Here is a 22,338-nt window from a genome sequence, read left to right as displayed (position 1 = left end):
AGTCTGCTTTTAACTTGCAATGAAAATTACTTTCTGACAAAATGTGAAACTTAGAATACCGTATACATGGATGAATGCTTCCCGGCAGACTGGAACCATTTAACTCAGTTTTGTTTGGCCAGCGTTGTGTCAAGTCACTCTGGTTCACACTGACCGTGGCGTGTGCAGAAAATAGCCCATCACTCTTTCCCACTGATCTGTATGTAGCGCCTGCTAAGTTCAGGGGCATCAATGTTGTTGAGAAAAGTATCAACTTTTGTAGTTCTCGCTGCGGTAGAAAGTACTATCAACAAATACTGAGCAGCTCACATTATAGACCGAAGCATGCTACATGGTAGACCAATCCAAACTAATCTCCCGGAATGTCCAGCCCATCCATTATCTCAGCCAATCATGGCTAGCGGGAAGGTTCCCCTCTTTCCGTGGCTAAACCAACGAAGCTTGTAATTAAACAATTGTATTTGTATTTACAGATGGAATACAAGTTTGTTATGAGGGCACATGAAAGTTAATATGTTCCAGAAGGCATTTCTGCCAAAAAACGCATTTTGAAAAAATAAGTAAAAGACGTTCAAATGCCTCCTGTGAAGTAGTGAGGTGCAATATACGCCTAGTTTCCGGAAATGGGTCACATATATCAAACTGAGGATATCTTTGAACCAAGAGTCTTTCAGTCTCTGAATTAAGCTGGCATGTCTACAGTGCATTGGGAAAGTATTAAGACCCACATTTTGACCCACATTTTGTTACATTACAGCCTTATTCTAAAATTTGATTAAATAAAACTGTTGAGGAATTAATCTACACACAATACCCCATGATGACGAAGCAAAAACAGGTTTTTAGAAATTTTAGCAAATTAATTACAAATAAATAACAGAAATACCTTATTTACATAAGTATTCAGACCCTTTGCTATGAGACTCGAAATTGAGCTCAGGTGCATCCTGTTTCCATTTATCATCCTTGAGATGTTTCTACAGCTTGATTGGATTCCACCTGTGGCAAATGTAATTGATTGGACATGATTTGGAAAGGCACACACCTGTCTATAAAATATCCCACAGTTAACAGTGCATGTCAGAGCAAAAACCAAGCCATGAGGTCGAAGGAATTGTCCGTAGAGCTCCGAGACAGGATTGTGTCGAGGCACAGATCTGGGGAAGGGTACCAAAAAATTTCTGCAGCATTGAAGGTCCCCAAGAACACAGTGGCCTCCATCATTCTTAAATGGAAGAAGTTTGGAACCACCAAGACTCTACCTAGAGCTGGCCGTCCGGCCAAACTGAGCGATCGGGGGAGAAGGGCCTTGGTCAGGGAGGTGACCAAGATCCCGATGGTCACTCTGACAGAGCTCCAGAGTTCCTCTGTGGAGATGGGAGAACCTTCCATAAGGACAACCATCTCTACAGCACTCCACCAATCAGGCCTTTATGGTAGAGTGGCCAGATGGAAGCCACTCCTCAGTAAAAGGCACATGACAGCCCACTTGGAGTTTGCCAAATGGCACCTAAAGGACTCTCAGACCATGAGAAACTAGATTCTCTGGATGCCTGAATGCCAAGAGTCACGTCTGGAGGAAACCTGGCACCATCCCTACGATGAAGCCTGGTGGTGGAAGCATCATGCTGTGGGGATGTTTTTCAGCGGCAGAGACTGAGAGACTAGTCAGGATCGAGGGAAAGATGAACAGAGCAAAGTACAGAGAGATCCTTGATGAAAACATGCTCCAGAGCGCTCAGGACCTCAGACTGGGGCGACGGTTCACCTTCCAACAGGACAATGACCCTAAGCACACAGCCAAGACAAAGCAGGAGTGGCTTCAGGACAAGTCTCTGAATGTCCATGAGTGGCCCAGCCAGAGCCTGGACTTGAACCCGATCGAACATCTCTGGAGAGATCTGAAAATAGCTGTGCAGCAACGCTCTCCATCGAACCTGACAGAGCTTAAGAGAATCTGCAGAGCAGAATGGGAGAAACTCCCCAAATACATGTGGGCCAAGGTTGTAGCATCATACCCAAGAAGACTCAAGGCTGTAATCACTGCCAAAGGTGCTTCAACAAAGTACTGAGTAAAGGGTCTGAATACTTATGTAAATGTGATATTTCAGTTTTGTATTAGTAATACATTTGCAAACATTTCTACAAACCTGTTTTTGCTTTGTCATTATGGGGCATTGTGTGTAGATTGAAGGGGGAAAAAACAATTTAATCCAATCCAAGGCTGTAACGTAACAGTGGAAAAAGTCAAGGGGTCTGAATACTTCCGACTGCACTGTATATTCTGGCCCTTTTCTCAAACCTTTTTACATTATGGGTAATTTTTCCATGGAAAGCCTAACAAACAAAAATGTGTTGAAACCACTAGATCAATACAGACTGAGCTGTCTTCCACATTGACCCCTGACCTCTGACCCCTATGGCAGCTCCAGCAGGAGAGGAGGGAGGCTGAACTCAGGACGAAGCGCGAAGAGGAGGAGCAGCGCAAGAGGAGAGAGGAGAAAAGGAGGCAGCAGGAGGAGCAGAAGAGGAGGGAGGAGGAGGAGATCTTCAGACGCAAACAGGTGAGTACAAAGATAGAGCTGGTGAAATGGGAAGATTTTTATTGGCTTTTTATTGAAATGTGTGTTTTGTGTCTTGATAGTGTGTGTTCAGTTATTTGCACTGTTGGCTAGTTCGATAACTGTCTGTATGAGTGTGGTTGTGTGTGTATGCTGTGTTGCATTATACCCCACACACACACATCAGCATGTCTGTGTATCTTTGTGTTTCCATCCTATCTTGCACATACCCTCATACTGTGTATGTGTGTGTCTCCCCCTCTCCTCCAGTGTCGCCAGCAGCAAGAGCTGATCATGAAGCTCCTTCAGCAGGCCCCCCAGCAGGGCTCAGGCTCCGGGGTGGGGTCTGGCTGGGGCACTGGGGGCCTCAACAAGCCAGGGGCCAAGGGCCTCAGTCTGCTGGACATGCAGGAGGCCGAGAGGGTTCTCAAACAGCAGCAGAGAGCCCAGCAGCAACAGAGGGAACGCGTGAGTAGTTACTAAAACACACACACAGAAAAGACCACAAAGTAGTATAATAGCATATGCACACATGTAAAGTGTTCTTCAGAATTTCTTGGATTCACTCGGCTTGTGAAAGACTACTCGAATAGCAAGCGATAGACTGTGCAAGCACAGACATGTCATCCACAATTGGGACGAATGAGACCGAGTGCTGACACTCACAATGAGAGGCTGTGGAAATGCTTACAATGCATTAGTATGACATTTGATGCTTTCTGTTGGTCCCCTGTCCACTCTGTTCTAATATTGTTGTTTGATTTCCACTCTCTCTCTCTCCTCAGCATCAAGGCCTGTCCATGGGGGGTTCCTCCATGGGTCAGTGGGGGGACGGAGGTGCTGTCCCAGGGGGCCTGTGGGGAGGCGGGGGGGGGATGGAGGGTAAGACTGGGGGCGGAGGAGGGTCCGGAGGGGGCATGGGTCTGTGGGAGGAGGCGGTGAAGAACCAGTCCAGAAGCGGCAGCATGCAGGGTCTGAAGAACAGCCGCAGCAGCCCGTCACTCAGGTAGATGTACACAACACATCTAAGTAGATCTCTCACAATACATGCACCCGAAAGCCTCGATCTCCCTTTGTCTAACTCTCCCTCTTTCTCTCCCTGTCTATCCTAGTTGCTCCCCCCCTCCCGTAAACTTTCTCCAACTCGATCTATATTCAAACTCTCACTGAGTTTTTGTGTGCGCTTTAATGTCTCTCCTTGAGTGCTGTGTGTATTTAAATACCCCCTCTCTCTGTCCTTGTGAGCATTAAATGGTTTATGTGACTGTCGGCACATTTGCGTGTGTATTTAACCCATCCCCCCCCCCCTGTAGTGAGCAGTATATGTTGAGCCGTAGGAAGCAGCGTACGGAGGAGGAGGACAAGCTGCTGAAGCTGCTGCAGGGCATCAAGACGCCTCAGGACGGATTCACCACCTGGTGTGAACAGATGCTGCATGCCCTCAACACCCAAGCCAACAACACCTCCTCCCCACTGGACGGTAAGAACGGTGACCTCCTTCTGTTATTCCCTCCTCCTCCTCCTAACCCTCAACACCACCTCACTGGATGTTAAGACACAGTCACCTCCCTCCGTCACTCCCTATCACCCAAGCCTACAAGTCCTCCTCCCCACTGGACGGTAAAATACACCTCCTTCTGTAACTCCACTTAGCTCTTCCAATGCTTTCACAACTTCTCCTCTCCTCTGGACTTGAACTCTTCCACCCTTCCACTCCTTTTCCCCTTAGACCATCACCTCCTAACCCTCAACCCCTCCTAACCCTAACCGTCCTCCTCTTCACTTGATGGAAACACTCTCAACCCTTCAGTCTTTCACCACTCCTCTCCCTCACTCTCTAAATCCCCCTAACTCTTATCTACATGACTTTTGCCTTTGTCCATAATACTTTTTGGTAACACTTTACTTGACATCCAGTGTCATAACACGTTATGATATTCAGAACCATGTCATAACAGCTGACATAACTTGTCATAACCTGTTATAACACTGTCATGACACATATTTAGACCTGTTGTGACATATATTGCGTTATTTTATGGCTGGTTATGACACTGACATAAGTGTCAACACCCATAAAACCTACCACACAAGGCAAAACATTCCATTACACCATAGCCTACGTGTCAACAGTATGTTTATGTTATTTAAAAAATGGACCATATTAAATTATCATTGTAATTGCGCACACATTGATGTTAGACATGCACCTACCCCAATGTGCTGATGCTGATGACTGGGATGAATGCAGGAGCAGATTTCAGGAGCAGGACAAGACTCTTTTTGACTGATGACTGATATAAGGGCCTGTACGTGATAGGTCTATCTGGCTTATATGATAAAGATGGTCATAATGCTTCTTGACAGCGTCATAAAGTGTGTTTTTACAAGTTGTTTAAAATATGATGAAAAAAACATGACTGTAAAGAATTCATTACAACAACAAAGGATTTAAGAAATTAACTTTCAAACGAAAGGGAACTTCTTGGCAGGGGAAAAATGAATTTGAATAAATGTGGGTTTTGACACTTATGTAGGTGTCATAACCAGGCATAAAATAACGCAATAAATGTCACGAGGTATAAATATATGGGTCATGACAGTGTTATGACCATATTATGACAGGTTTTGACAAGTTATGTCAGCTGTTCTGACGTATTGTGACATGGATATGACCGTTTCGTAATGTGTTATGACACTGGGTGTCAAGTAAAGTGTTACCTACTTTTCTTTCTCTCTCACCTGTCTCTCATATCTGTTCTAATCTGTATCAGCATGTGTGTGTTTACAGTGTCCACCATCGTGGCGTACCTGAAGGAGGTAGAGTCTCCATACGAGGTGTTGGACTTTATCTGCTCCTACCTGGGAGACACTATGGAAGCCAAAGTGTTCGCCAAGCAGTTCCTGGAGCGCCGTGCCAAACAGAAACAGAACCAGAAGAGGCAGCAGGAGCAGGTGTGTGTTTTGTCTGTCTGTCTCAGATGGAGTGTTATGATGATGAGTGTGTCCGTGGTTCAAGTATGTTAGTTTGTGTGCGTCGTTCAGACAGGGCAGGGCACACACACCCGTCATCTCAGTGCATATCATGTTATTTTAGTTGATCTTCTACCGTCCTCTCTCCACTTAGCTATCAAAGGAAGTAGCAGGGCTGACCATGAACAACTTCCCTCTGCAGGTAAGACCTTTCTCTCACCTGTCTCTCTGCTACGACTGGGCACAGTGGACAAAAATCTAGGTCCTTGATTCCTCACGTCCTCTCACCTCTTTCTCAAAACGTATTGGAGGAGAAGAGATGGGAACAAGTAGAGAGGATGCGAGGAATCAAGGAAAGACTCCCAGTGTCTCTTTCCTCTCTGTACCTCACTGGATATCTCCTAATTCCTCTTCTCCAGGACTCCATGCGGGGGGTGAACCCCAGCGCCCTGCAGTCCGTGTTCCAGGCGGCCCACATGGCTAAGGGAGGGATGTACGACGCCCAGGGGGGCATGAAGAAGAAGAAACAACCCGTGATGCTGCAGTCTGACCCCAGCATCCTAGGTAAGACATGTCCTCCTCAACTCATTTACACTTACGACTTATTGCACACTTGTTACAAATGTATCAATTCACAATGTATTACCGGAGTATGATCTGTGACCACCCAGCTCTGGAAAACTCTGCAAACCTGCCTGGTGGATGTTCTCTTCGGCTGCTCATAGATCTTGGTCGTAACTGATTGAATTGCTCTATGCCTTCTCTAAATTGCTGTCTCCTGCATCCACCTCTACCCCCTCCTTTTCCATCCTCCTCCTTTTCTCTTTCTCTCTCCCCTCCTCTCCAGGCTACTCATTCCACAACGCGGGCGAGCGTCTGAGCCTGACTGAGATGGAGATGGTGGAGGATTACTGATCCAGATCTGATCAGCAGCGGCAATAGCTACTACCTGAGGCCTTCTGTCTACTAATCAGACAAACCTGATGACGAATGTGCACTGCTAGGGGATGGGAGAGAGAGGGGGGGAGCTCGTATGGGGACAGGAAGGAGAGGATTGTTTCACTGCCTCCCCAGAAAAGAGCAGGGCTCCTCTCCTTCAATCGTTCACTTGAGTTGGGAGCGGGATGGGGTGAAAGCGGGAGTGATGGGTATCCCTTGGCACTTGTAAGACTAAGCACCTTAAACTGAACTAATGCACTTTATTATTAAGAGGGGGTTGAATCTTTTTTTGTTTTTGTTTTTACGAATACAGAATCAGTGTACGTACGGTGTGTGTGTGTATTGAATCTACATGCGATGCCGTACGTATACATGTGAAAATCTGAACTGGAAGGGTGAGGTGTATGATTGGTGGGATAGGCTCACTGGGAGGGGGAACTCAAAGGTAGAGGGGACCTTTATTTTGAAACCTTATCAGAAAAACCAATCCTTTAAAGACAAACACTGTTGATGTTTTTTTTTTAAGACAATACATTTATATAAAAAGTAAAGCTATTACAAAAAAATTGATACAAAAAAACTTGAAGATTTGCACTTGTGTTAAAAAAAGAAAGATAAAACAAAAAACAAAAACAAATGAGGTTAGGTATAGAGATTAATATTTTGTGTGTGTGAATGTGTGAGGGCCGGTGTGTATCAGAAACATACTAGTCTGCACAATGTATATATTTTTTCCATTGCTTACCAAGATGTATGAAAACACAACAGGCCATTATGTCATTTGGTTCAAATGAGATTTTTTTTTTTTTCATGAGTAGAATGTCTGTCCTCTTCTACAGAGAGACTTTCTTTGTATACTTGTGTGTGAGACAGAGAGAGGGGGCAATCCCACAACACATCCTTTCTCTCACCAGCTCTTCATCCCCAGATAGACGTAGTAGAAATACATACATTTGTAGAGGAGGATTATGGCTTATGTTGTTGACCACCACTTGTTTATTTTTTTCTGGGGGTTTTTGGGGTACGGGTCTTCTCTCAGCCACAGTCTCTGAGCCTCTGTGAGGTTTCAAACAGACGGGTGAGGATCTTTAGTGTGTGTGTGTGTGTGTGCGCACGCCTGTTTCTTTACTAATCATAGCAAAGAAGTGATCCCTACAGGTACCCATCTCTGTGTGAATATGCATGCACATTTTTGCCTTAGAACTCTGAAAGGGTGAATGGGAGGGAATGTTCAATGGCCATTGAGACATTAACTACTTTTTGAGTGTACTGTTATGTTAAAGGAGAATTTAACTATTTTTAGGGACTTCATCTTTATTTTTGATGTAAATGGCATGTTATATATATTTTTTGCAATTTCACTTGGTTTTGAGAAACTTACACCAGCAGCGATTTGACTTCCTGAGCCTCATTCTGGAGTTCCAGGGCATCCAAAAAAAATGAACAAAGTCTCCAAAAACACCCAAATATGTCCTTTTACAAATGTGTCCTTTTCTCAGTATCGTGATGCAGGTCTTTTAGATGCTGTACACATGAAAGTGTCATTCCAAACTTTATTCACAATGTTATAATCCATTTTGTGGAACTCAAGCGATATTGGCATGCATGCGTGTACTTCCTTGTTCCCAATTCCTCTCGCTACTGTGCGCTACAGGTAACTACAAAAATAAAGCAAACACTTGAGTAAATGAAGCTTTTCTGGCGGCTCGTGGTGGCCCAACACCCTATTAAGACACCATGTTGGTGTTTTCTTTATTTTTATACCTGTAGCTAGTTACTTTGTCTGTACACGCATGCAAGCGCAGGAAATTGTGGCTCGCGTTCCACAAAATGGATTATGACGTTGCGGATAAAGTTAGGAATGACACATTTTCATGTGTACAGCATCTAAAGACCTGCATCAAGATACAGAGCTTTGCTGTTTGTAAAAGGGGGTGTTTTGGAGACTTTGTTCATGTTTTTTGGATGCCCTGGAACTCCAGGCTCAGGAAGTCAATCCCTGCTGGGGTAAGTTTTTCAAAACCAAGTGAAATTGCAAAAAGAAGTGTCAGGAAACCTTCTAGAACAAAATAAAGATTAGGTTCTTAATTAAATTCTCTTTTAAGCGCTCTGCACGGTCAATGTGCATGTCAGTCGTATATCTTAATATTTCTAGTATAGCCTGGGGATGATGATGATTCTTTGCAAGGTTAGTTCGGTTTAGCTTTCCTGGGATGTGATCACGTTGCCTTGTCGGCTCTCTTTAACTTGCGTGTGAAAGATGTTGAGTTTCAGATTCTGCTCAAAACAATTGGCATCAAACTGTCTGTGTACAGGATGGTGCACAAAATGTTAGCATATTCTTGTTACTTATTAATTGTTGTTACTATTGATGGTGGTGACATTTCTTTTTTTTCTGAATATAAATGAACATTTCTATGAATATATATATATATATATACAAAGAAAAAAAAAAAGTATTTGGACTAAGATTATGATGAGCACTTGGGGCTGCTATTTTATGTTATTTTATCATTACCGCCATGTGAAGTGCGTTTGTTATTTCTTTCTTAAGAAAACATTGAATGTATTCCCCCCTCCAAAAAAAAAGACAAGAAACCGTGATGATACCGGATATTTTCCTCACAATTTCAACAACAACAAAAAAACTCAGATTGAAGAGGTCTTTCCTCTTTTCTTTGTTTACACAGAGGAAGAACTCGGGATGGCTACAGTTGATCCCGCTGCCTCCGCAATCCTGTTCTTACGAAAACAATATTACTATGAAAAATAAAGAAGACTCTTTTTTCTATTCCTTACTGGAGTTTGGTTGTTTACAAAACACACAGATTTCTGTGGGTGCAGTTTTTTTTGTGTAGGGGTGGGGTTTTGCAAGTGTGCTTTTGCAATATGGACATTCATTGGCGTACATTGTTTTTGGCGGGGAGGAGGAATGACATCACAATGTGACGGACAATATCCTTGCCCTTTGACCCTTAAGTGGGCGTGGCTCTTTGGAACTGACTGATCCTCAAGGAGCGTAGGAGAAAGAAATCAACAACAAGAAAATTGTATTTTGTTGGTTTTGGGGGAGTTTATTAGTGTGGCTTCTGGTTTCATTTTTTATTTTATTTTTTTATTTACTGCATATATTGAAAGGAGTAGAAAGCTTTATAAAAAAAAGCAGAGCACAGCAGAGGAGTTTTTGGTACTTCGAACACTAAACAACAATATCATCGCTTTAATACAACAAAATTGCCCTGGAGTGAAACTATGGAGTTTCATTTTTTTTATCCACAAAAGTAAAAGAAACAAAGATGGACAAACCTGTGAGGGGTGGACAAGAATAAAGGGAATTTGAAGATTTTGTAAAACTGTACATACACATGACGTTGACCTCAAATCTACCATTTCATTTGATTGGACTGTGCAGGCAGAATTTGTTCCTTTTTATTATAATTTTTTAAAAGGGGGCTCAGGGTGTGCAGTGGGAGTGTATTAACCCTGCAATGAGGGGAAATGGAAGGGTACTAGTACTGATCCCTGGGGGACACCCCTCAACACTCACACCCTGCCCTGACACTCACTATGCACTTTCAAACTGAGGTTCCATCACATTTGGGACGGGAGCACAGAAATATTATAGTACAAAGGGAGGGTTGGAAAATGTAACTTTATGAGTTTAGTTAACCATCTCACTGAAAAAAAAGAGATTCAAACCGAAACGAAAGACTTAGGAACACACCTTCTTCCTCCTGTACATAACCATATTTTTGTATGACCTTTTTTAGAAAATCACTTGGCGAAAACTACAAGGCTTGATTTAAAAAACAAACCGATGAAAGAAACAGATTTACAGAGTGAATGTTCCTCAAGGAAACATTTAGTTTTTTTTTTTAATACTGAGGTAAATGAACTACCTGGAAGTTCCCTTGACTTTGCCAGTAGCCCTGTCTATCATCAGGGATGGGGAAAGAAAGGACTTAACATGGATGGAGCTGCGGACTGCAGGGACTCCCAAGACTGAATGATGATCGTCTGTCATCCAAATGGACGCCGCTGCAGAGCCCAGCCCAGGGTGTTTGAACAATGGGCACCAACCAATGGAGAAGGCAGGGGAGAGACGACAGACATACGGATGGATGTACCGGGGGACCTGCTGCCCAGATGCCCCCCACCTCCTGTCACCTAGCCACTGCCTGGAGATCAACTACAAGGTGAGTGCAAGAAGAGAACCATCATGTAGGTAAGGGTCTATTTCTATTTATACAACAAGTGGGTCTAATCCTGAATGCTGATTGGTTTAAACTGCATTCCAGCCAGTTTCCACAAGTAACCACCGGCTAAATCTGATGTTAAAATGCCTATTTACTCAGTTCCATCTGACTGCGCAATCCACTGTCTCATCAGCCCAGCCAGGCAATTTATAAACTTGATCTCCACTATAAAAAGCATCTAGACATTATCTTCCATTTCTTTTGGACTAGCATTTGGTTTTCAACAGCAGAGATTTGTATAATCATTGCTGTCTGTCTCCGACATTTGCAACATTGTTTCAATATTGAAATTCGATCTCCTGTTGTCCTATAGTAATGAATGTGTCGTGACGAGACAGACAGCTTTTCTCAGCCAGTCGAAATCATGAATCAGCTGGCATAATTTTTATGGATATATACAAAGAAATGTCAATAGAAACAGGCAAAATTAAACTAAATGCAGCTGGTTTGCAGTCTTTCCAGCTTCAGTTTGAAGTGATTGTGTTAGCTGTGTTGTTGGCTAGCTCCTCTGAACAAGTGTCCTGACGAGAGAGCACATTTTCTATGCCAGGCAAAATCGCGCATCATTAGCCCATTGTTATGGATGTATCCAAACAAATGTCACTAGAAAACAGTTTAAACAAACGCAAATGCAGCTACTTTTCTGTTATTCTGGCTGTGCTGTTTGACGTGCCTGAAAGGTTAGCCGTAGTTGGCTAGCTAGCAAGCAGGGGATAAGAACGTTGCCAGCCAGTATGGCAATTGAACATTTAGAACAAACGACTGGGTCGCGTCCATAGATACAGAACAAAAATACTTAACGACTGGGTCACGTCTCTGGCAACCGAACCGATAGAACGAACGACCAGCCAGCTTGGGAAGCAAACTTAGATCTGTGTCAAGACTATATCTCTTGGAAGGATGAAATAGTATGAATAAATTCATCAAAATAACATTTTTTATAAACATACAGTACCAGTCAAAAGTTTGGACACACCTACTCATTCAAGGGTTTTTCTTACATTTTTACTATTTTCTACATTGTAGAATAATAGTGAAGACATCAAAACTATGAAATAACACATGGAATCATGTAGTAACCAAAAAAGTGTTAAACAAATCAAAATATATTTTATATTTGAGATTCTTCAGATAGGCACCCTTTACCTTGATGACAGCTTTGCACACTCTTGGCATTCTTTCAACCAACTTCACCTGGAATGCTTTTCCAACAGTCTTGAAGGAGTTCCCACATATGCTGAGCACTTGTTGGCTGCTTTTCCTTCACTCTTTGGTCCGACTCATCCCAAACCATCTCAATTGGGTTGAGGTCGGGAGATTGTGGAGGCCAGGTCATCTGATGCAGCATTCCATCACTCTCCTTCTTGGTAAAATAGCCCTTACACAGCCTGGAAGTGTGTTGGATCATTGTCCTGTTGAAAAACAAATGATAGTCCCACAAAGCCCAAACCAGATGGGATGGCGTATTGCTGCAGAATGCTGTGGTAGCAATGCTGGTTAAGTGTGCCTTGAATTCTAAATAAATCACAGACAGTGTCACCAGCAAAGCACACCCACACCATAACACCTCCTCCTCCATACTTTACGGTGGGAACTACACATGTGGAAATCATCCGTTCACCCACACCGTGTCTCACAAAGACACGGCGGTTGGAATCAAAAATCTCCAATTTGGACTCCAGACCAAAGGACACATTTCCACCGGTCTAATGTTAATTGCTCGTGTTTCTTGGCCCAAGCAAGTCTCTTCTTATTATTGGTGTCCTTTAGGAGTGGGTTCTTTGCAGTAATTTGACCATGAAGGCCTGATTCACACAGTCTCCTCTGAACAGTTGATGTTGAGATGTGTCTTTCTGAGGTGCAGTTAACTATAATGAACTTATCCTCTGCAGCAGACGTAACTCTGGGTCTTCCATTCCTGTGGCGGTCCTCATGAGAGCCTTGTCACAACACAACTGATTGTCTCAAATGCATTAAGAAGGAAAGAAATTACACTAATTAACTTTTTAAGAAGGCACACCTGTTAATTGAAATGCATTCCAGGTGACTACCTCATGAAGCTGGTTGAGAGAATGCCAAGAGTGTGCAAAGCTGTCATCAAAGCAAAGGGTGGCTATATGAAGAATCTCAAATATAAAATATATTTTGATTTGTTTAACACTTTTTTGGTTACTACATGATTCCATATGTGTTATTTCATAGTTTTGATGTCTTCACTATTATTCTACAATGTAAACAAAAATAAAAACCCTTGAATGAGTAGGTGTGTCCAAACTTTTGACTGGTAGTGTATGTCAATCATTATTTGAATATGTTGGTACCCCTTGTATAAAAGTGCTAATGCCCTCAAAGCCGGTGTTTGGAGGATATAGTGGCACGGTTTGCCGGCCCTTGACGAACACCCGTGCCAATATATCCTCCAAACACCGGCCTTCTCGGGCATTATCACTTAACTATTTAATTCACTTCCTTAGTGATTCTATGGACTGTAATGTTGGTAGCTATGTTGTCCTTATTGCAGTTCTGTTTTCAGTATTGTCTAATGGAGATCTTCTTTCCTCTGTGTCTCTCTTTCCACAGGATTCTCGCTGTTCCTAGCTGCCCTCTGATGGAAAGGAGATGGAGAAAACTGCGTCTTCAAACCTTTCTTTTCCTGTGGTGAAAGAGCCAAGCAGCCACAGCAGCTGGAGAGGCAGAGGAACTGGAACAGTGGAGGACTACACACAAACTTAGAGCTTTACTCACATGTACAGTGCATGTACATGCAGCTGGATTCTGGTAAAAGAATTGCAAGCACACATTCTCAAACAGATTTGCTCTTTTCTAGAACCACATTCACACGCATAACTAAAGAGCCTGTCATTACACCAGTGTTTCCCAAACTCGGTCCTGGGGACCCCAAGGGGTGCACGTTTTGTTTTTTTGCGCTAGCACTACACAGCTGATTCAAATAATTAATTTATCATCAAGCATTGATTATTTTAATCAGCTGTGTAGTGTTAAGGGAAAACCAAAAATGTGCACCCCTTGGGGTCCACAGGACCGAGTTTGGGAAATGCTGCATTACACATTCATGCAAGCATACATACATACACACACATACATACACACACACATACATACACACACACACACCACACACACAAGCAGAAAGGCTCAATACTACACACTTGAGTTCAAACTGCTATGTAAATAATGTAAAAGTATTTTGTTTTCATCTAATGATTTTTGATTTTCTTTTCGCTCTGTTCAACATGCCTTAACTGTACAGATCTGCCTTGTATGGCAAACTCAAAATATTCAATAAAGAGTAAGAGAACATAGCATTTGAAGGGGAGGGGGAGGTCAATGTTCTACTTACCGGACAGGACTGTCTTATTGGCTAACAATACTGTTGTATGTTACGTTATTTCTGTCCAATATATATCGCACATGTTAGCATGAAAGTAGAACTGTAGGAAACCCCTTATGACGATGATGATGACGATGATGGTGGTTTGCCTTTTTTCAAAGCAAGAGTGTTTCTGTTCAGATATCCAGTTTTAAATGCCTATACATGTAGTTAACGGTGAGGAATGAGGAGTCTGGAGTATAGTATGGAGCTGAGCTGACTAGGAAGGGTATGTTAAAGGCCCAGTGCACTAAAATAAAATGTTTTTCCTCTTTATATACAGTATATTTATTTCCACACTGCTGAGGTTTGAATAATACTGTAAAATTGTGAAAATGATAATGCCCTTTTAGTTTAAGACCTATTTGAAAAGACCGCCTGAAATGTCTTCCTGTTTTGGTGGGATGGAGTTTTGGCCTGTCTGGTGACAGACCAATAAGAAAAGGAGTTCCAAACCTCTGCCAATAACAGCTAGTTTTCAGTTTTCCCCTCCCCACTCAGACCACTCCCAGACCATCCAAGCAACATTTTTGCTTAATAAATTGCTCTTTGCTAAGAAGCTATTTTTGTTTCTTTTTGACCATTTTAAATGAAAAACAATCACAGTAAGGTAATTAATTGTTACCCAGAAATGATTTGTTATAGAGATAAAAACGTCTGCATTGGACCTTTAAATCTGTCCTCTCACACACACAGCCCCACTATATATTACTATTTACCCCATCACTAATAATGTTTTGACGGAAAGGATTTTGACACGATTCACAGTATGAGACTTGATTTGAAAGATGTTAAACTGTTTTTATCTTGGTGATTACCACACTTTAAAATGGAGGATATATTTATTCTTGGCGTTCTCGGAGTAGCCTAAATTGTCCCGAAACATTTGACTACTGACCATTGTAATGACTTTTGTCCCTGTATATTAGAAGCATCTACAGTAGCTAATGTTATTGAATGGCTGTATACGACTCAAGGTTTACTCAACAGATTGAGTGGCTATGATACTTGTTACTGTATGTATGCCATTATGCAGTTGATAATGGATTTGTCTCTCTTCTACTGAAGGTGCTTGAAACAGTTCTGAAACTTGTTAGTCAGTTTTTCTATGGAGAAACCCAATACTTCCCCTGTCAGTTAGGTTGAATGGATTAATTGTTTTGAAAGTGTTTTCCTGTTTAGAATCAGTTCTTGTTGGTCTGACAAACAACTTCTGTTGTAGGATCTTTGACTGTGGTTCAGGTTTTTCCATATATGTTAGCTTTGGCTTTCTGTTGGGAGATGAGACCCTCCCCAGCTAGCACATTTGGTTCCTTGAAAGTTGTGGGAACGTATGTTTTTGGTTTCACATTGGTTGTGGGAAGCCATACGTTTCCTGACTGGTAAAAAATTACGATTTTTAAAAAAGTTCTGAGAACAGCAGTGAAAACTTGGCCTGTTCTGGGAATGTTTATTTTTAGGTTGCAGGGAGGTTCTGATAACGTTTTACTCTGGTACCTTGGAAGTTTTCCGCTTATTAACACTGAGAATGGAAATGATAGGTAATTTTGAGGTTTTTGAATAACTTCCTTAACTTTCACTGAATGTTTCAATAAAAAAAAGAAACGGAATGTTTCAAGAACACCGCTAGCTTATTTTGGGTTAACTTTTTTGAACTCCAAGCACAGATCAGACATGGAAATTCATGCAAACATTAATTGTTTTATTGTGACACGGCATCTGTGAGATTCAAACCTATAATCTTCTGGAATTAGTCTACTGCGCCACCAGGATGGAGCTAGCATGCCATGTTTTTTAAGCATACAAAGCTGTTCCTTTTAGTGTATTCAAACAGACCCTAGAACGTTCTCTGAACGTTACTGAAGTTTTATTGTCGTTTTTATGGAAAGTTTTAAACATTCTCGGAACAATTTGAGAACATTACTTTAAATAGAACGATGAGGAAAAGTTATGCTAAAGTACTGAAATTCCCACAGAAGAAAGTTGTTTAACGTTCTCTGAACTATTTGTGTCCTGAGTGGCGCAGTGGTCTAAGGCACTGCATCGCAGTGCTAACTGTGCCACTAGATCCTGGTTCGAATCCAGGCTCTGTCGCAGCTGGCCGCGACCGGGAGACTCATGGGCGGCGCACAATTGGCCCAGCGTCGTCCAGGGTAGGGGAGGGAATGGCCAGCAGGGATGTAGCTTAGTTGATAAAGCATGGCGTTTGCAACGCCAGGGTTGTGGGTTCGATTCACTAACTGTAAGTCGCTCTGGATAAGAGCGTCTGCTAAATGACGTAAAATGTAAATGTAAATGTAAATATTTGAGAACAATCCCGATGTCAAACCAGTTGGAGAACGTTCCTAAAACATTACCATGTTTGAACTTATAGGAAACATTCTGTTAAAAGTAATGAAATACCAAGAAAATTAGTTTTTTTGTCAAGTTACTTAAAAGTGCTGAGAATGTGTTCCAAAGTCAAGCAACTATTCTGTACCATTTCCAGTTGTGGGAAGGTTTTATGCAAAATAAACATGACCACACTCTCACCAAACTCTAAGAAACATATGGTTCTCAGAAAGTTGTGTTTTAGCTGGGTTGGCTTTGAATACACTTTTTTCTATTCAGTCGATGTATTGGTTAGTGCAGATTGGGGAATATCTAAAATGTCACTGAAGTACTTTGTGTATACTGAGAGAGCAGGGTATTGTCATTATTTGAACTCCATCAGTGTCAGATAAGGATGCCAGTGACATGCTGGTTTGCAGTGAGCTGTGTTTTAAATGTAGCTGTCTCAATAATTATTCTCTTAAGTTATTATAATTGTGTTTTATTTTTCCAAATGGGCAGTCTTTGTTGTTGAATGATTGGTGGTTATCATCTGTTAGTCTGTCAAGTCTCCAGCTGTTGACATTTCTGTTTTTCTGTTAATCATTGAAGTTCAAAAGTTATTGTGATGTTTTGGCATTGTGATGCCGCCGGGGGAGATTGCCATGCCTTTGATTGATGTATGAATTCCATAAAGATGAATGATTAATTGACCAACAATTTATCAAATTATATATTTGCCCTTTATTCAACCAGTCAGCTCAATTCCATCACTTCAACTTTTTGAATGTTTTAGAGATTAGTAACATAAAAACAAATGCATTCAGAAAAAGAACAACCTAAAGAAGTGTAAATAGTTTGGTTTTTGTTTGTTTGAAGAGAACCAAAAATGATTAAATAAAATGCATTTAACGATGGGTTTGACTATGACTGTTATTTCGAAGTTTTTCCTATTCTTACCGTCAATTGTGTCATTCCTTTTACCCAGACAAACATATGAAATGGAACATACGAAATGGAACATACATACGCAATATTTGTAATTATGATGGTCGGACAATTTGTATCCATATTATGCAACACACCTTGAAAGGCAGGTCACCCATAGAGAATGATAGTGGCCAAAATGCAGTTTGAGCATGGGCAGCGCCGTTGAGGGGTTCCACCATTTTAATGTAGTCAACTGGGTGGAACTTCCAACTTTACTGGCTGATCCCTCCTGATGACCCTGTTGGAGTCATTTCCAACCAGGTCATCAGGAGGGATCAGCAAATGGTGAAGAAAATGGACTACTTCAAAATGGAGATTGCCTCAATGGCGCTGCCCGTGCGCTCACAGACGCCATAATGGGAACTATACAGGCATGATTTCTCTATCATTCTCTATGTGGTCACCACAAAACCGCTCAAACGCACCTCTAGGCATGCATATGCACAAGTGTCCCAAAGCTGAGGAAGTGAAAATGATCTAGATTGAGTTAGAATAGTAGAATACACAAGGTGTGAGTTCGAAATTTGGTTGTGCATCAGCAGTTTCTCTCTTGTTCTGTCAGTTACTGATAGTCACTCAATTAGCCATGTCAGCTAACAATTTTTTGATTGGTAAGTTAGTCTAGCCAGTTATCTAAACTTATAGTAATCATGGTCGAATACCGACCGGACATGCAGGGAACGTGCCCAGGGGCCATGACCTCCAGGAGGCCCCCATTGATTTTCTTAGTCACTCTCAGATATCATTAACATGGCATAAGTCATGGCAAAATGTGCAGAATTGCAGGAAATTAGCTTTAAAACTGCAAAAATGTATCTCTGCCCATGGCAAAATAAGTAGAATTGCATTAAATTTGTTATAAAATTGCAACAAAAAATCTCCATGGCAAAATATGTAGAACTACAGAAAACTTGCTTTAAAGCTGCAATATTTTCTCTACACCCCATGGAAAAATTTGTAGAATTGCAGGTAATTAACTTTAAAATGTACATTTCTCTCCATCAAGAGGGTAAACAATTTTGCCCACTTGGCCCCCCAACCAAATCTTGCTTAGGGCCCCCCAAATGATAGAGCCAGCCCTGGGAGTAGCAGTTAATTAGACCCTCTGATAGCCACTTCGACCAAGCAGGCTCCAGAGCGATATATGTTTGGAGTTTGCACAATTTCATTCAAAAAATTGATTTGACATGTGTTTGTTTGACTCATAAAACATATGAAATACCTCCCAAATTATGTTTAACTGTTACTGAGTATATTAAATTGTTAATTAGAATGTCATTGTGTGCGTTTTATTATTAAAATATGGAACATTAATTGCATCACTCAAGTCACGAGTGTGTCCCGAAATTGATGGGTTTATTGATCCCCTTGCCACTCGATGGAAGTCATCCTCTGAGTTTCGTCAGCAACACGTGACAACGGAGGGCCCTCCGAACAAGTAGGTAGGAGCAAGGGGCTGGTTGTATGAAATGAGACTATCCTTCTCCACTCGCGCTACAGAGGTGGAATCCCAAAATAAATGTGTAAAGTGATCCAAACATTTAGCTGGTTGTGCAAGACATTTTATAGATAAAAGGATAAGTAGTGTATTGTTTTTAAATGGGTGCATGCTTTTCTCCTTTGAGAAAACAGCTGATTCAAAGGGGGTGTGGTGTATTCTAAAAGAATTTACGCACTAGCCGCTGAAAGGATACTTATGGGAAGATCGCAAAGGCATACTCCTCACGTCCTCTCTCCTTCTCAAAACCCATTGGAGGAGAAGGTAATTGGGGCGGGACCTCTGGCTTTCTCATCCAATGGGTTTTGGATGACACTTCACCTATAGAGGACACTTCTCTGTCCGCCTACTAACAAATGACCACTCTCCTCGACCGCCTTTCAGTTTCCGGGTCACGGAGAGGAGGACAGAGGAGTCGAGGAGAGGACAGACTTTTTCCAATGGAGACTCGCCCAAGGAGCTATGACCTCTGCCATATTGGATTTTCCTCCATTTTGGAAGTTTGAACCATACAAATCTTTAAAAATCTTCTTCTCATGAACCGCAAGTCCGATTAACTCGAAACTCAGAACCCGTCTCTGAGTTTGTGAAAAGCTAAGAATTTCATCAAAAGATGACAGAGAAAGTGTCCATTTTGTAAAAACAAAACTACATGTCCACATCAAACCCAGCTTAACCCAAACTACTGAACTTCTCTTTGATCCAACAACTTAGTACTGATTGAGGGCTTAAGGACACTACAAGGAAGGTCTACTACGAAGCACGTGTCGGTAACTCCAAAAACATGGAAACAGGATGCAATTCAGTTGTGAACCTCAAACTTAACAAATCTTCTCATTAACTGCAAGTACGTTTCAGTAACTATATTTTAAAAAAGGATATGTATATATGTATTTATGTGTATATATATATATATATGCGAGAGAAAAAAACATATGGGGGATTGGAAGTGATGCAGACAATTACATTGATGGAAGTTACAATCTATCTGCACAATATTAAAGCTGATCTACCCCCCCCCCCCCAAAAAAAACAATTGTAGTGAGGAAAAAAGGTTTTTGGTTAAGAAGCCTTTATTTTTGCGGCATTGTCACTCCTTATCCCGGATGTATCAAAAACAAGTTACAAAATATATTGTTCAAAGGTTCACTAACAGAATGCTCTAATTAAAATTCAAGAAATATTGTGGCTAGGAGCTTTCGTGGCTGCTTGCAGCTATATTGTTCCTCCCATTTTCTTTCTTTGAGGACATTCTTAACATGCTTCAGCAGATGAGACTTAACGAATGTTCTACCACAGACTGAGCAGCCATGTTGTTTTACTCCTGGGTGAGTCTGAACATGTTCAGTTAGGTGTCTTTTCTGATAGAAGCTTTTTCAACAGTCCCCACAGCTACAATTATTTCACTCCTGTGTGAGTCAATAAATGCTTCTTTAGGGCCCCATTCTGACTGAATCTTTTCCCACAGTCTCCACAGTGAAACGGCTTCTCTCCAGTGTGAGTCAGTGTATGCGTCTTTAGGGCCGACTTCTGCCTGAATCTTTTCCCGCAGTCTCCACAGCTAAATGGTTTCTCACCTGTGTGAGTCAGTATATGCTTCCCTAGGTCTCCCTTCAGATAGAACCCTTTCCCACAGTCTCCACAGATAAATGATTTCACACCTGTGTGAGTCTGTATATGCATCTTTAGGGACCCCTTCAGAATGAAGCTCTTCCCACAGTCTCCACAGCTAAATGGTTTCACTCCTGTGTGAGTCAGTTTATGCGTATTTAAGGTCCCCTTCTGCCTGAATCTTTTCCCACAGTCACCACAGCTAAATGGTTTCTCTCCTGTGTGAGTCAGTATATGGTTCCCTAGGTGTTCCTTCTGACTGAAGCCTTTCCCGCAGTCACCACAGATAAATGATTTCTCTCCTGTGTGAGTCTGTATATGTCTGTTTAGAGTAATCTTGTGATAAAACCTTTTCCCACAGTCACCACAGATAAATGGTTTCTCTCCTGTGTGAGTCAGTATATGTCTGTTTAGAGTAATCTTGTGATAAAACCTTTTCCCACAGTCACCACAGCTAAACGATTTCTCCCCAGAGTGAGTCCGTATATGCGCAGTTAGTTCCTGGCTCTGATAGAAGCTTTTCCCGCAGTCACCACAACTAAATGGTTTCTCTCCAGTGTGAGCCAGTTTGTGCACAGTTAGGTTCCCCTTAACACTGAAGCTTTTCCCGCAGTCACCACAGCTAAATGGTTTCTCTCCTGTGTGAATGCGTATATGGTTCCCTAGGTGTTCCTTCTGACTGAAGCTTTTCCCACAGTCACCACAGCTAAACGGTTTCTCTCCAGTGTGAGCCAGTTTGTGCACAGTTAGATCCAATGGTGGGCTTCTGTTAAGTCCTACTGGATCACTGCTTATAGCTGAGCTGTGGCTGGAGGCATTGTTTTGAATATCTGGAGGGTCACGAGGAATGTCGAGACTCTTTAAGTGGGTCACAGTCCCAAAAGGTTTGAGATCCACTGGTTTGGAGTCACTCTCTCTGTTCTCCATAGTCTGTTCAGTCATGGACTGAAGTGGGTCCTCCTGATCGCTTTCATTTTTCACACAGGGAGGAGGGGATTTGAACTCTGTCCTATCAGCCTCTAACCCTTGAAGATGCTCTTCCTCCTGACTGATCCCGAGTTCCTCCTGTTCCTCTTTAATCTGTGTGGGCTCTGGGTCCTCCTGCCCCAGACTGGGGCTCCACTCCTGCTCACAGTGCTGCTGCTCAGGGGGAAGCTCCTCTCCAGAGACAGCGAGAGAGGACTGGAGGGAGTCTGGAGGGTAGGAGAGGAGGAACAGAGGTTACCTTTATACAGTCTTTAGACATGCCTGAGTGCACAATGCCATTTCAAAACGCTTGTTGTGATACAGACAATTATTTAATCATATATATGAATTGTTTATTGGTTCATTTAATTTTGTAGGCTATACATTCGCAGCTAAGCTGAATTGCTGTGTAGGCCTACATATAAAGAGAAAACATGGAGCAAACAATATTCAAATAAAAAATCTGTCTTAAATTGTTGAAATTGTGATCCTATTTGCATAAACAGTGTATTAATTGAGTAGAACTATAGCTATCTGTCAGTAGATCTACATACAAACCTTTTTCTGGCTACAAGATGAATTGGTCTAAGTCTATCTTAACCCCATTGAACACCACAGACATTTGTTAGAGAATGCCATGTCCCACCCTATTTTGATCCAATATTTGCCTTTCTCTGCATGCAGTAAGGCAAAAGACCTCTGTGTCATATATAATATTTTTTGTTAGAAAATGTTTAAAAAAAAAGAAGAATCACATTACTATCACAACAATCAACAATCAAAACAAACAAAAATACAAAAACTAAACAAATAACTTACAGCATATAGATAAATCAAACATGT

The 22,338-nt window shown here is 41.8% G+C and overlaps 2 protein-coding genes across 2 annotated transcripts in view; one reads left to right on the top strand and one right to left on the bottom strand.

The window, feature by feature from the left end:
* The window catches only part of LOC121572612 (GRB10-interacting GYF protein 1), a 33,278-nt gene extending 22,991 nt beyond the window's left edge, over positions 1-10,287 (top strand). The window contains exons 18-25 of the mRNA XM_045225868.1: positions 2,427-2,564; positions 2,832-3,029; positions 3,347-3,567; positions 3,875-4,041; positions 5,353-5,516; positions 5,689-5,736; positions 5,954-6,098; positions 6,382-10,287. Of these exons, the coding sequence (XP_045081803.1) occupies positions 2,427-2,564; positions 2,832-3,029; positions 3,347-3,567; positions 3,875-4,041; positions 5,353-5,516; positions 5,689-5,736; positions 5,954-6,098; positions 6,382-6,449 (1,149 nt within the window). The 3' untranslated portion in view covers positions 6,450-10,287. The remainder of the gene's footprint in view (positions 1-2,426; positions 2,565-2,831; positions 3,030-3,346; positions 3,568-3,874; positions 4,042-5,352; positions 5,517-5,688; positions 5,737-5,953; positions 6,099-6,381) is intronic.
* Positions 10,288-19,990: 9,703 nt separating this feature from the next.
* Positions 19,991-21,664, bottom strand: LOC121572164 (gastrula zinc finger protein XlCGF8.2DB). The gene has a single exon (XM_041884098.2). The coding sequence runs from the start codon at positions 21,469-21,471 to the stop codon at positions 20,317-20,319; it is 1,155 nt and encodes a 384-aa protein (XP_041740032.2). The 5' UTR covers positions 21,472-21,664; the 3' UTR covers positions 19,991-20,316.
* Positions 21,665-22,338: the final 674 nt, after the last annotated feature.

This window comes from Coregonus clupeaformis, chromosome 16 (genome assembly GCF_020615455.1).
Source record: "Coregonus clupeaformis isolate EN_2021a chromosome 16, ASM2061545v1, whole genome shotgun sequence".
Classification (NCBI taxonomy): Eukaryota; Metazoa; Chordata; class Actinopteri; order Salmoniformes; family Salmonidae; genus Coregonus; species Coregonus clupeaformis.
This window is presented reverse-complemented; position numbering and strand designations above follow the sequence as displayed.

Excerpts from the sequence above, each read along its gene's own strand:
- LOC121572164 (XM_041884098.2), bottom strand. The coding sequence starts at position 21,471 with ATGACTGAACAGACTATGGAGAACAGAGAGAGTGACTCCAAACCAGTG.